This window comes from Uloborus diversus, chromosome 7 (genome assembly GCF_026930045.1).
Source record: "Uloborus diversus isolate 005 chromosome 7, Udiv.v.3.1, whole genome shotgun sequence".
Taxonomy (NCBI): Eukaryota; Metazoa; Arthropoda; class Arachnida; order Araneae; family Uloboridae; genus Uloborus; species Uloborus diversus.
In genome coordinates, this window is record NC_072737.1 from 52,181,697 (window position 1) to 52,197,361 (window position 15,665).

The 15,665-nt window shown below is 32.9% G+C and overlaps 2 protein-coding genes across 2 annotated transcripts in view; one reads left to right on the top strand and one right to left on the bottom strand.

Moving 5' to 3' along the window:
* Nucleotides 1-14,006, bottom strand: part of LOC129225752 (protein O-glucosyltransferase 2-like) — a 31,748-nt gene extending 17,742 nt beyond the window's left edge. Inside the window, exons 1-4 of the mRNA XM_054860251.1 lie at nucleotides 13,589-14,006; nucleotides 7,510-7,706; nucleotides 4,528-4,736; nucleotides 969-1,046 (exon numbers count right to left, since the gene is read on the bottom strand). Coding sequence (XP_054716226.1) covers nucleotides 969-1,046; nucleotides 4,528-4,736; nucleotides 7,510-7,706; nucleotides 13,589-13,914 — 810 coding nt within the window. The 5' untranslated portion in view covers nucleotides 13,915-14,006. The remainder of the gene's footprint in view (nucleotides 1-968; nucleotides 1,047-4,527; nucleotides 4,737-7,509; nucleotides 7,707-13,588) is intronic.
* Nucleotides 14,007-14,281: 275 nt separating this feature from the next.
* Nucleotides 14,282-15,183, top strand: LOC129226115 (ribosomal RNA-processing protein 7 homolog A-like). The gene has a single exon (XM_054860713.1). The coding sequence runs from the start codon at nucleotides 14,339-14,341 to the stop codon at nucleotides 15,131-15,133; it is 795 nt and encodes a 264-aa protein (XP_054716688.1). The 5' UTR covers nucleotides 14,282-14,338; the 3' UTR covers nucleotides 15,134-15,183.
* The last annotated feature ends 482 nt before the right edge of the window (nucleotides 15,184-15,665 follow it).

Genomic DNA, 15,665 nt, shown 5'->3' on the forward strand with positions numbered 1-15,665 from the left:
TAGTCAACCCCAGCAAGAGAAACAGCAGGATCCTGTGATGCCCACTGCAAGCTGCAAATTTTTAAGGAGGTTTGCAGACTATTTCTAATTGAACTATGTTTTTAATTGCTATCTGCCGAATTTAAAGCAGAAAGAAAAAATATAGATATAATGAACTGAGGTAAGAAGCTAAGTTTGCAGCTCTTAAGTGTTCGTGTATCTGGTTAACTTCTGGTATAGCACACAATAAAATTTTAATAAACATTAAAATGTTATATTTGATGTTTGGCCATTACTTGTTGATTATTTATAATAGATATTATGATTAATGCTGGTTTACCTTGCATACTATTTTTAGTTTCTTAATCTTCAGCACGAACTGTTAAAAAAATTCTGCCACTGGTGAAGTCCAATCACAGTTCTCTTCTATTTCACTGGTAACTATACATCTGAGGTGTATTCTTAATTTTTTTAGGATGGGAAATCAATGGGATATAATTGAATAATATAGTCATAGCTAATCTTATGGAAAGAGAAAGTCATTCTTCCAAAAAAGAAATCAGTACTGGAATGGCATTGCCGCATCCCGTATGCCCTTCTTTCCATTAAACCGAGATTGGCAAACAGTTTTATTGGAACCTTGTTAATACTTTAAATTATTACATTAAACTAGCATTTTTTAAGGATCCTATCCATTTCTTCAAGGGTAGGTATTATTCAAGGGCTCAAATTGGGGAAATAAAATTCAACAATTATGTGATTCCTGTTAGAAGAAAACAGCAAAAGAAGAACTGATGGTCTAGCAGCTGAAAAATAGAACTGAATTTAGATTTGAATATAACCTCTTTTTATTTATAATTATCTGAGTGAAATACCTCATTCAGTAAATAATTTAGATCTTAAAGTTGAAGATGTGTAGAATCTAGCACCATACGAGCCATAATCAAACTTTTATGTTGTACTTGAATTTAGAAATTTTATTTATTTACCTTGCGTGCCAAAGAAAGAAGTATTTCATCCATGAACATACTGAAACCAACATGCTGCCCATAACATTTTCTGTAAATCTGAAGAGAAAAAAACATTAGTTTTGTATTTTATCAATAACCCTCTGTACACCTAAAATTCTTGGAGAAAAACTAACTATTGAAAACTTATTATTACTATTCTTATATAGAATGATTGAAATTAAGCTCACAGTACTCAGAGGCTTATAACTGCAACTCTGCTGGATGCAGTGGCTTAGGAAAGTGAATGGTCAAAATTAAACTTCTATAATGAAAATTAAAGTTAGTTTTCTTTGTTTAAAAGATGGTTTTTCAATGTTGTTCAATCAATTTTATACAGCTATGACTGTTTAATGTCTATATAAAATGAAAATGAAATTCTAACTGCTTCTATTAGCAATTTCAAGCATCAAATTTTGTTTTTCTTAACATGGTGATCCCTTGAGCTTCTTGCTATGCCACTGACTTGATGGATTCGAATGAATCTTTAACCTGTAACAGGGGAGGTGAAAAAGTAGGACATAACAGGGGACATGAGGTCTCAAATATCACTCTATTTTACATTTTTTTAAAAAAATATGCATTTAAGATACATTTCTGTAATTTTCCTTAGCTCTTCTTTGAACTTTTATTGGCACAGGAAAAATATTTTTGAATTTTCGATTGAAATATACCTTTTCCCAAGAAAATTTTACTTGAGCCTTAAGATTTTTCGAGAAAAATCACCTATTGCTGTAAATAATTTACTACTTGCAATAAAAAAAAACTTATTCATTAATGATTTTGTTTCAGTTATTTAGACCATTTTAATACCAAAAAATTTATTATATCACATTATGGGAAAATGTTGACAGTACCTTAACTATTGGTATATAACGTCATATTTTCAGGAATAATTCAGCCCTCACTGTCTCAAGAACATTTTTTGTGTAAATTTGCGGAGACTTCAAACAACTTTCAACCATATCTATAATACTTTGCATCTCTTCCACTTAATGCGGATGAGATAGATGAATCCATTTCTGTGATCATAACTTTAAGAGTCATGTCTACTATGGCCAAAAAAAGTAACACTGAAGGGGAGGAGAGGTCTTACAAACCGCTCCTAAAAAATTGCAATGAAATTTAAATCAAATGCACTTGTCGAAAGATACTGATAAGCAAGGGAGGGGGAGGGGGGTGTTTAAAGTCACAAAACAAAAAGCTATTGGCAAGAAGTATTCAATCGGACTAGAAATTAAATAGGGGTGGCGGGACGAGCTTCTGAGCAAGTCTGTTAGACTGCACGTAACCTGTCACGGGTTAATACATGTTACATAAATGATGCTGATGAGATATTTCCAAAAAAAAAAAATCATAACTTGAAATTTCATCTCGAAGTAGCTCTTTAACATCATAATAAGATAATATAAAGTTATATTTTCATTTTCTGAGTGAAAAATTAAAGAATGAAGAAATATTTTATTTTGCACACCTTGCTAGTCACATGGCGTACAATCGTACAATGCGTTGCTAATGTTATTTCTCTATGAAAGTGATATGATATGTATAGTTCAAAGAATCATCCATACACAGTGAACATGTTTCTGAACAAGAAGGTACATACATTGATCATAATGTTCTTGTGTTATAATATAGTAGTTTTGGCATAAAGGTAAGTGTTTACTAATTATACAGCACAATGTCTCAATTTTAATTACAAATTTATCAGACTATACAGTTCTTTGAATTGCAGAACATCTTACTTCTAAACATAGTTAATAAATAAAAGAGTAGGGGTGGAGGAAAGCTGTGTCTTAATGACTGTTTCATAGCAATAATTGAATACCTTTTACATTCATACCAAGTACGTTAATACAACAGTAAATAAATAATAATAATAAAAGGACCAGTAAATGACTCAAATTGTGTACATTTTGAAGAGTAATTGGTTTAAGGAGGAGGGAAGTTCTTTGGGAAGGAAATTTGGGGAAGAAGTAGGTTGGGAGAATGCGGAGCTCTGTCATCACTAACATATCTTGTCTAGTCATAGAAGGTAATTAACAAAATAATTACTTTTTATGATTAGACAAAGATTTGTAACAAAATAAAATTAATAATTTATAACAACAATACATCAAAATAAATATATCTTTTGTGCATGAATCTTAAAAAAAAATCTACCTGAAAGTACACCATTCTGAATTTTGAACTACTTCTTCCAACAACAGGGTGGTGTTAGTCGTCAGGCGTCGGTCTGTTACGCCCAAGGAGCCCAGTTCGAAATTTGATCCAGTCAGTGGATTTTAAAGATGCATGAAACAGTCAACTTCAGGCAGTAAAATTATGCGGTATGCAAAATATTCCTGAGTCAACATTTGGCCTTGATTATTCTTGGCAAAATGAAATTCCTAGTGTAGTTTTGCATCCTATGGTTCGGAGCAAACTTAGCATGGCAGCATCATAATGTATTGATTAGGATCTGCGTAGTCTTCACAATGCTGCCAGGTTAGGTTTGTCCCAACTATAAAGAGCCTAGGTGGTACCATCTGGTCGGGAAACTGGGTATTGAAATACTGTGGTAATAACTATCTGCCAATAGTAGTGCCGCATGAAAGAGTGGTTGTCAGCCACTGGAGCACAAGGTCTGAAGACAGCGAGAAGCCAAAATACAGCCAAATTAAAAACAGAAACATAAATGCTTCTTCCATGATAAAACAAGAAAAAAAAAAAAAACACCTATTATTGTGAGCTGTGTAGATGGTAGAGATTTGTAATTAGTAACATGTCTTGGAGTCTCCATGCCAATAGTATGGTAGCCGGAGGGGAGGTTTTGGGGTCAATCTCTCTGAAATCCATGGTTGGAACACACACTGCCAATCCTAATACCATAGTTTGTATTCATTATAAGGGTGGCTATGATCAACCTCCAACCAGAAGGTGATTTCTGGTTGCACTACTACATGTCAAACTTACTAATGCATCAGTTTTGCAATTTTCGGATTGGGGAGCAAATTAAAACAGGATTTAAAGTTAAAAACCTTTTTAGTCGTAAGAAGAGATGAAAATTAAGAATGAAAATTGAATGCTAGAGTTGGAGGGCGGGGAGCGTTTTTTGCTAGAACAGAAGAAAAAATAACACAAAAAGTAGCGTACACAATTTTCATGTTGTTTGAACTGAAAAAAGATTTAATGTGTTTTTAAAATAGTATACATGCAGACTTGTACATTGTCCCCCATTGTTTCTTCTGAAAAAGCTGGTAAACTAGTTATGTAAAATAAAATATACATTTAAAAAAAAGAAAGAAGAAATTTGGATGAAGCAATTTTTTAAGTGAAGAGGGAGAAAAAGGTTCCTTTTCTTCATCTCTTCTTTTTTTTTTCAATAGTACTGAGACATTAAATATTAATATAAATGCATTTCCTTTTTTCTGAACAGAAAAATATTGTGTGGGTATGTTCCTACACTGTAAAATCATTAACATTTTCTTTTCAGCAAAACTTAATTTCAATAAAAGACAGTAAATTCTAAAAATTAACTGAGAAGAGACATATAACTTACCTGATTCGAAACTACAGAATAATGACAAATACTATAAGATGCTGGGTGATTGAACCTCTGTAATGCATCTTCCATCACTTTGGTCATGTTGACTTCAGGGAAAATGCTCAAATCAGAATCAATTTGTGGATACTTTGATTTGCACTTAAGATCTGACATCCAATCTGTCATAGATTTTGGGCAGTAACACTGTTCATGAAACAATAAACCTAAAAAAGGAAGTGAATATTAATATGGATGAACATTATCAGAATAAGAAGCACTACAATAAAATAATCACTCAGTCGCGGTGAATATCAACACACCAGATTTTGCACAAATCTCACTCATAAGGTCCCTTTTCATTGTGGATTAAAAAAATTACAATTTTGCTTTAAATGCATACTATAATATTTCAAATTGCTAAAAATATTTATAATCTTCAAATTTATTTTGCATTTTAAATATAATTTTTGCAACTATGTTATGTTATTTATTGACATAAATATACAGCCGTAAATATGAAATTATTTACTGCTATAAAGTGAAGGGTCAAAAACCAATAAAAATTTTATGGCTTTTAAGCAACAAAGAAAAAAATAAAAATGGCAAAACATTTATGTACTATTTCTTTGGATAGTCTTTTTTAAAAATTCATTTAGAAACGTTTATGATTTAAACATTCTATCAGCTGTTACTGTTTGAAATTTTAAATCCTAAAGTAAATCTTTCCACGGTAATGAGGAAACAAAAACAACAAAAAGCAGTCAAACTTTTTTTTATTTTCAATATTTAAGGCATTTATTTCATCCTGAGTTTTTTTGTAAATTGTGCTCATTTGAGACCATTTGTAACATTAGCATTTTCTCTGTAATACTGCAGACATATTATAGCATCTGCTTTTGATTTACAATATGTCTCATTATTTCTTCAAAAGCATATAAAAAGCATATTGAGAAAAAGTACAGATGTATTTTTTTAGAAATAATATGTTTTAATCCGTTAACATGCCGCAAAACATATTGCTTGCGGTTTTTGTGCTAAAATACTTGTTTGAGGTAAATAATTGTGATATAGATTATAAACCAGAAATAATACTTGGGAAATTAATTCATAGCCTGGAGGGAAAAAATGCAGGGAAAAAAGCTTAATAATTCATTATTCTTTCTAGGTTTTTTTTTTTTTTTTTGTGGCAAGAGGATACTTTAAGGTTTTGTCTACGGTTGAGTGTTTAACAACCCAAAATTCATCATCAGTGGATGGGCTGAAAATATAGCAGTTTTATTCAAAAAAATAGAAAAAAAACTTTTGTAAAGTTTTAGAAAAATTCAAAGCAAATTTAGGGCCTGGGCAGATTTCCAGCACTCCACTGTATTTCTTTTCTTTTTTTTTTGTGCATTATTCAGTTTGAAAACATTGAAAATTACTCTAATTGACTCACATTAATTATTAAATAACTTACTTTCAGTTTTTGCATTATTCAGGAGGAAAATTAAAATATGTTACAAAATTATTCCTATTCATTTGTATTGATGTTTCAAAAATTTGTAATTAGAAATATATATATATATATATATATATATATATATATATATATATATATATATATATATATAAGTTTCTTACTCCTTTGTATCCTTTAATTTGACTTGTCAATTCATAGTCTTTATCAACTTTCATCGACAATTCAAAATCTCAATACATATAGGCTGTGAATTTCTAGTTTTTAATCATTTATTAGAGTTTATTATGCAGGAATACGCATCATAAAATTCCGACGTTTCAAAACATTGTTTTTTCGTTGATGTTTCGATATTTGAACATAGACATTTTTTATCGATATCGCATCACTAGCAGGGTTGGCTTTCTGCTGGCAGAAACTAGTTTTTGCCTTGCCAGTGGCAAAAACTGGTTATAACAGGTAAAAACTGGCAGAAACTGGTAAAAAGTTAAAAGCATCTTTAATAACTAAAGAAATTACTGAATGATATTCGTTTAAGTAAACTAAAAAATTTAATTTTATTCAATCATTTAAAAAAATATGCCTATGCTAGTGCCCTTTATTTAGTTCGGAAAGGGAACTTTTCAATTGCAGATGTCCGTAATATTTGGATTAATCTAACAAAGGACGAAAAATCAATGGACGCTTAGGAAAGAGGAGTGACATACAGAATTAAACAGCCATTACGATTGTAATTTGCTCGCTTATATGCTTCATCTAAATTGCTTGTGATTGAAATTATCATGTGCTTTAAGAAGAAAGTGCCACAATTTTACTTGCCAATATTAACATAAATTTTGTACCTAATGTCACGCAGCTTCGCAAAACGAATTGGCCCATTTCTTGAAACTTAATTTTCCAGTCAAATTTTTACCACAATCCCAGTTACTGCATGGTGGACCAGTTTAAAAAACATGTACCTACAACAAATGAAAGTTTCACGCACATTGCTTGTTCCTCGATGCCTGTAGCTTTTTGTTGCAAGAATATTCTAATTTGTGCATATTAAATTGAGAAACTGTTTCGATTTTAGGAACCACCTTTTCTAAGAGGCAACTGAGGGTCTAAACAATGTAACATTTGATTTTGAATTGTGATAATATCGCAATTAAATTGTGCTTTGGTTAACAATTATTTTTTCCATGCATTTTTTGTGTCAATAATTAATTTTTTGTCATTTTGCGAGTTTTTGCCAGTTTCTGCTGCAAATAAGCCAGAAAGTGGTTTTTGCCATGCCGGTTTTAACCGGTTTCTACCAGTGGTTTTAACCACCTCGGCAGAAACTTGCCAACCCTGACCACTAGTGAATAAGGTAAAGGGACCAAGGTATCTGCAGCAACTATAAATGGCTGTTCTAGCAGCATAAACAAAAAATGAGAATCTAGCATTCATTCCACGTATAAATTCAATCATACATAAAGCTTTAACCTTAACCAGTAACATTCTAAAATACATTTTATCTTTCGAACATAAAAAATATAATTATATGGGCATTACAATACCTTCAATGATATAGGGGGCATCCGCCACCCATTTTTTATCATATACTACATCGATTCTTATACCAAAGCATGTTTCATACAGCCTGTATCGCGCAACAAAGAGGCCGTCACCAATCTGAAGAAGTTGGTACCAAATGCGGCATTTTTGCTTCAGCCCAACAACTTGGATGCTCAGATTTTCAGGAGAGGACACAAAGCTAGAAATAAAGGGAAGCAAATAAAGAACACATTAATTGCAAAAAAAAAAAAAAAGAAGAATATTCAAGCTGAACACAAAACTGTAATCTTATTTATTGCATTGCACAGTATGTAACCAGTCATACAGAATGGTTGTTGAAAATCCATTCTGGATAAGTAATTGATGATCGAAGCAACATCTATTGACCAAATTTGAAATCTACGTTGGAAATAGAAATTTAAAATCAGGTGTCATGAAGATGATGCCTAGACCTAATTTCTGGGTGTCAAAATGAACAATCTAGGTGCAATTTTTTATGAATTAAAAAACTATTTATGTCATAATATTAAAATAATCTTTATTAAACAGAAATGCTACATATTTACCAGTAACTTAAATAAAAAAGTAATCCGAAATGTATGGAAGAAACCGACAAAGTCAAAATTGTATTTTAAAAAATTACTTTAAAATTTTTTGTTCAGGTCATTCAAGGTCTCGATAAGGATAAGTTAAAAATTAAAACCTTTGATGAATCCAAAACTTTAGATCACAAGTTTTGAAATCTAGCTGCCAAATCAAATTTTTTTGGCCTCAAAATCAGACTAATCTCCTTGGCTTATTTCTAACACTGTTGGAAATACATTTAAACTCTCTATATTGTGTTTTTCAGGCGAGACAACAAAGTAATTGAGAAAGCAATAATCCATCCAACATACAAGGAAGTACAAAAAAAAAAAAAAAAAAAAAAAAACCCTATAACCAGTTTTTAATTTTTAAAAATAAATTTCAAATACTTTTATTTATTTATTTATTCATTGACAAAATTTGAAATGAATAGAAAATTAATCAAAGTTATTCACTAGCTAAAGAGTGAAGAAAAGTATTCTTAAAAAAAAAAAAAAACATAACATTTATCTAGCAATTGAAGCAGTCTTCTCACCTTTCAATTACTAGGAGACAGGAAAATTGAGATACAACGAAGGGTTGACAGATACATGTAAAGCCGACGAGAGGCCATGTCATCCTAGTCGGAAACTAGGGGCTTGGATTGGAATCAGAGTAATATAAGTTTGATTAGTTTTTTCCTGGAGAGGAGAGGAAGTGACCAAACTGAGACAATGGGCCTACCTTGGCTCTTAGTGGCTCTGGATACATATATATATTTGCTCTACCTTTGTGGTTCAAAATTAATTATCTAAATAACTAGATTGAAAATCGAATACATTCAATCAATGTCTATGATAAAAATTGGCAATATATGTTGTCAATTCAATAGTTAAAAATGATTGGCAACAGGTTTTAAGATGAGATTGATATCCAATTTCTTTGAAAGCAGCGGTTTTTAACCGGTTGTTTTTCTCATCCTGCTCCATGTTCATTACAGTGTCGTTTGTAAGTAATGAACTCTCTAGTGTTTATATTAAATCCACAGAACCGAAAAAACTAAAAATATGTTTCAATCTATATTTTTAAGTTCAGCTAAGTTCAAGATCAAAGATTAATCAAAATGTGACAGGGTATTTCTGTAAGTAAGCTAAACAATTTCATGCGAAAATCATTAATATGCCTGATACTAAGACTGATTAATCAGTACAAACACAAAATATGGAATTCACTCTAACAGTAAAAGAATGAAAAATAAGACTTATTCACAGCTTGAAACTCAAACTTGTCAAAAAGCACTGGTATTTTTAATTTAATAATGTTAATTTTATTTTTGTTTTATGTCTTTTACAAAAATTCATAGATATTCATGACATTTTAAGGTTAAAACAAATTTTGAAACATCTTTGGGGCCCTTATCATACTTAAAGAGCCCAAAAGCCCAAGAAATTGCAAAAAAAAAAAAAAAAAAAAAGAAACTAGCAATAAGACGTATTAATGTTCCAAATATACACTGCTGGCCTCTGGGCACAATTACTTTTACGTGAAATACACCGCCAGCTCAGTCATTTCCAGCCGAGGACTGCAGTTTCGTGCTTATTAGCACTCATCAGTCCGGCATAGGAAAGTGACTGAGCTGGAAATGGAAAACCTCTTAAGGAAGCCAAGAGTGCGAAACAAACTGGTAGCTATTTTAGAATTAGCAGACCAGACGAGTGACCGAAGCAATGGTTCGGTTCAATTCGAAGATTGAACGCAAGGCAAGGTATATTCAGTAAATTACCGCCCATTAGCCCGGGATAAAGCAGAAATACGTGAAATACATCGCCACTTCAGTCATTTCCAGCCGAGGACTGCAGTTTCGTGCTTATTAGCACTCATCAGCCCGGCATAGGAAAGTGACTGAGCTGGAGATGGAAAACCTCTTAAGGAAGCCAAGTAATGGACGGTAATTTACTGAATATACCTTGCCTTGCGTTCAATCGTCGAGTTGAACCGAACCATTGCTTCGGTCACTCGTCTGGTCTGCTAATTCTATATTAGCTACCAGTTTGTTTCGCACTCTTGGCTTCTTTAAGAGGTTTTCCATCTCCAGCTCAGTCACTTTCCTATGCTGAGCTGATGAGTGATAATAAGCACGAAACTGCAGTCCTCGGCTGGAAATAAACTGAGCTGGCGGTGTATTTCACGTATTTCTGCTTTAGCCCTGGCTAATGGGCAGTAATTTACTGAATATACCTTGCCTTGCGTTCAATCTTCGAGTTGAACCGAACCATTGCTTCGGTCACTCGTCTGGTCTGCTAATTCTAAATTAGCTACCAGTTTGTTTCGCACTCTTGGCTTCCTTAAGAGGTTTTCCATCTCCAGCTCAGTCACTTTCCTATGCTGAGCTGATGAGTGCTAATAAGCACGAAACTGCAGTCCTCGGCTGGAAATGACTGAGCTGGCGGTGTATTTCACGTATTTCTGCTTTAGCCCTGGCTAATGGGCGATAATTTACTGAATATACCTTGCCTCGCATTCAATCTTCAAGTTGAACCGAACCATTGCTTCGGTCACTGGTCTGGTCTGCTAATTCTAAATTAGCTACCAGTTTGTTTCGCACTCTTGGCTTCCTTAAGAGGTTTTCCATCTCCAGCTCAGTCACTTTCCTATGCTGAGCTGATGAGTGCTAATAAGCACGAAACTGCAGTCCTCGGCTGGAAATGACTGAGCTGGCGGTGTATTTCACGTATTTCTGCTTTAGCCCTGGCTAATGGGCGATAATTTACTGAATATACCTTGCCTCGCGTTCAATCTTCGAGTTGAACCGAACCATTGCTTCGGTCACTCGTCTGGTCTGCTAATTCTAAATTAGCTACCAGTTTGTTTCGCACTCTTGGCTTCCGTAAGAGGTTTTCCATCTCCAGCTCAGTCACTTTCCTATGTAGGGGGTCATGGCACACTAACGAGGTACGGGGAGATATACCAGGGGTCTGTCCAGGATTTTTCACAGGGTCCGTTTTTTGTGAAAAATCAAATAATTTTGTGAAAAATGAATTAATTTTGTAAAAAATCAAAAAATTTCGCAAAAAAAAAAAAATTTTGTCGAAACAAAATTTTAGAATTTAGAGATGGCACAAACGGCATCAATTAAACTTAAAGTTGAGTGTTTTCCTCTTCTACGTCGAGAAAATCATTCTGTATTTTTTTCTGATATTTGGTGGGGGTGGGGGGGGGGGCATCGCTGTTTCAAGTATCAATCTACCATTCTACATTATGTAGAATGGTAAATAAAATAAAATAATTGTAACAAAAATATGAATGAATAAAATAAAATTCAGAACAGGGTTCAGCATTCAACTTTTTGATCCAAGACGCTCTTAAAAAGCACAGAATTTCGTTTAAAACTTATAAATTCCGTGATTTTAACAAAAATAAAAAGATATTTCAATTGTTTACCTCTTAACAAAGTGTAATAATCATCAAAATTTCGTAAAATCAGATTCCCATAGCGGATGCAAAGAGATCGCAATTCTCAAAGTGAAGGCATCAAAAGTATAAAAACGGCTTGTAAAAGAAATGTTTTTGATAAAATTATTTTAAAATTGCTTTTTAGAGTCTTATGATAAACATATCATTAATATCTGTGGACACAGTTGACCCAAAAAATAAAATAAAATAAACCATCTATTCAGCATTTTAATTTTTGATCATAACAGAAAATGGAATTTTGCTTTAAAAACTTGAAATGAGAGTTCTAACAGAAATAAAGAGACTTTTCATTTATTTGAATCCTAATAAAGCGAAGTTAGCTTGAAAAAAGAACAAAATTGATTCTCATATCGGATGTTAAAAGATTGCATTTTTCAAAATGTAGACATCTAAAGAAAAAAAAAAACAATAATTAAAAGAGTTTATTTAAAGTTAATCATTCTTGCTAGCATTGAAAAATCAAAACCCATAAAATTTTCTCCCAAAATAACAATTAAACATCACACCGCACCATAAAAACGCAAATATTGACAAGCTGGCAAAATGATGAGAATATTTTCTAATCAAGTCATTACAAAGGTTCAACGCCAGACGCTAAGATGTGATAATTTTGAAGTTGGTAACCCTATCTGAAGCGATCATATTTTTTCCTCATCCTTACTATTCCTTTGCAGTTCTAAGTTCATTTCGTAGATATATATTATTATTGTTTATTAAATCATGAGCGGAGAAAAGTGTTTACCAATGCCTTTTCAGAAAAGTTTGCAACACCGCCGCTAATTAGCTGTGATAAAACAAACAACCATTATATTTATTTGGCAGTAGCAATTATTTATCGCTCGCAGGAGCATCGCAAGAGTGCCGATTTTTTCCCCCCCCAAAATTAGCCGATTTTGTATAAGCTGATTCCTCTAATTTGACTTAAAAAAAAGGTTCCAAAAATTATCGGTTTATACACAGAAATATGCGTTATTTTGCTTTCAGATTTGCTCCTTCAATAAACAATTTGTGACAGATCCGATCTTGTTTATCAGAATTTTGTGAAGGGTCCGTTTTGATTGATCGGGATTTTGTGAAAGGTCCGTTTTGGTTGATCGGATTTTTGTGAAGGGTCCGTTAACGGACCCAAATATCCTGTGGCCAGACCCCTGTATACCGTATCTCACGGTGAGCAAGACCCACACATTAAGGGGTAAACACCCAGCTGAGCGGAAGCTCAGTATGGTGACCTTCCCCGGCGCAATATGCACCAAGCCCGTCCGTAGCACAGACGACTATCGACCGCGGCACTCAGTCTCGCGGGGGGCCCGCTACGCCCCCCCCCGTGAGATGGAACCTAAGGCCCACGGCTAAGAGGTGGGGTGTGTGCGGAGAAAAGTCACTTTCCTATGTCGGGCTGATGAGTGCTAATAAGCACGAACTGCAGTCCTTGGCTGGAAATGACTGAGCTGGCGGTGTATTTTACGTATTTCTGCTTTAGCCCTGGCTAATGGGCGGTAACTTACATATACAATTGCTTTTGTTTGTATTCTTGTAAAAATAAAAATGTATCTCTCCCTGCTTTTCAATAAAACAGATATTATTGATTTTTGCATACATTCTTATTCAATGAAATTTATTCAATAATTTCTAAATAGATAGAGAATTTTTTTTTCATCACTAAATTTGTACGTTAAATATGTTTATTATTTGAATACATTTGTATTGATATTTCAAGTTAATGTCATAGAAACGCCAATTGGTTAATTTAACCTTGTTTGCCACTGTTCTTGTCTTATTTTAGCCGAGAGAGAGAAAGAGAGTGGTCGTTCTCCACAAAAGGTTCCCGAAAGCAAGACATTAGGATAAAATATTTTGGCAATATTTAAGCTTAAATTAGACGTTTTATAATCACAAAATAACTATTCGGATTCTAAACTGAAATAGGCCTGTTTTTGCATAAAATACTTTTTTACAGGTATTCCAGTTACATGGAATATTGTTTAAAAACTGCAAATAACTCAATAAAACGTGACATTAATTTAAAAAAAAAACATTTTTTACCTTTTGTTTTCTTCGTCCAGAAGATGAATAAAAAAATATCTGACAGGAACAGTGAAGTTTGCTTCTAAGCCAGGTCCGTATATCTTACTATTATTTAGTGATATAGTAGATTCTTTTGCATTGCAATGGATTACATGAAAGTTAAGAAATAAATAAATTTTTAAAGTTATAAGAAGATAATGAACTTGAAGCACATAAAAGAGATTACTCAAAGTTATTCGGGAAGAAGGAAACATTTTGATTATGTTCATGTCTGAATTAAAGTTGAAATAATTGCTGCGGAAGAAAGTTACTATTTGAAAGATTTTTGCTGATTTGCTCAGCATGAAAAATTAGAATAAGTAGCGAACAATTCATTGCTAAAAATATGACCAACCGGTTTAGCTAGCAACATAACCTTTAACCTGATTATTCTTTCAAAACAAAAAAGAGGGGAGGGGCGGCACGGTTTTAAAAAATTCATTACAGTCACAGATAGTTTGAAAATATGTTAAAAATCTGTCTGATGCTTTTCAAAAGTATCATTAAAAATGGCATGAAGGGGAAAAAATATACAACACAAAACAAATATACATGCTTCAGCAGTTCATACATTTTTCTGTATTTCAGGGGGAAATATTTGACTTCGTAATCTTCGCATGCATTTTTATAAACTTCAAATCTGGCAACAAGAATGATGCACATATGGACGCATGTTTTTCGGCGAGTGTAAACAATTCTTGTTAGTAACTGTTTTAAGAAGGTAATGAGATGACACAAGTGGCTGATTTTACATCTCTCCCTGTAAAATTTGGAGAAAAGAGCTCGGTGGTTAGGTATCTATATATGAAAAGACATGAGGCTGTCGATAATATTTTAAAACCTACTGATCGTACTTTATATATCATAAATGTGCCATCTTATGTGCAACAAGATTGTGTGAAAAATATCTTTGATAAGTGTGGTGACATCGAAAAGGTATTTATTCAGTCGAAGCCCAATAGTAAAATTAATGATGGTGACGATAAATCCACAAAATATTTTACAGATAAATCATCACCTTCAGGCTGTAAAGTAGTTTATGTTGTATTTGAAAAGCCCTCCAGTTTAAGGAAAGCCTTGCTTTTGAAAGATACTGTACAAACCATACCATCAGAACTACTTGCACCAAACATCGGAAAATACAAATGGTGCAGATCATATAACTCAAGCTTCATTGACATTAAAGAAGTTCAAAAAGAGATTGAAAATTTTATGTCTGATTACGATAAGTCAGTGGCCGAAGGGAAACGTAAGGCACAAGAATTGGATGGAGTTACGGACGAAGAAGGTTGGATCACTATTTCAAAACACAGCAGAAAATCCAAGATTCCACGAAAGGAAGCAGTGAACAAAAAGCTTAAGAGGTTTGAGATTGAAAAATCAAAGAAGACGCTGTTGAATTTTTACAAGTGTCAGTTGCGTGATTCTAAAATGCAGCATTTAACTGAGTTGAGTAAAAAGTTCGAGAAGGATAAAGAGCGTATTGCATTGATGAAAGTAAACCGAAAATTTAAACCGTTTTAATTTGCTTTTGCACATTGTATAGTATGTTAATAAATATATTTCATTTTGAATTTTCTTCAACATTTTTTTGTTACAAATTAAGATAGTTCTTCTTCAAAAGATTTTATTGACTTGCATTTCATCAATGTCTTAAATTAGAAGTGTGACAAAGGTTGGCCCTGGCCAAATCATGAGAGGTGGTTCGGCCTATAATAGTTGAGTATTCACCATATTGACTAACAATTTTTTTAAAGTCAGAAAAAATCAATTATAGAATATTCATGAGAAAATTATTGCAGATTAAAGTTGACAAAAGATGCATTCAGTTATATTTAAGAGTATATGTTGTGCTACTTCCTGGGGCCAAAATAAGTTTTTTAATGCACAGTTACGTCAATATTATCTGGGGGGAAAACACTAAAATTTTCTTTGTTGCTTGCATGAAACAACTGCAAAAAGAAAAAGGTCCTGTTAAACTGATACTATATATGTCAAAGAGAAAGTACAATAAAATTGACACCTTTAACTTAGTATACCTTTGTGTTCTAAAACT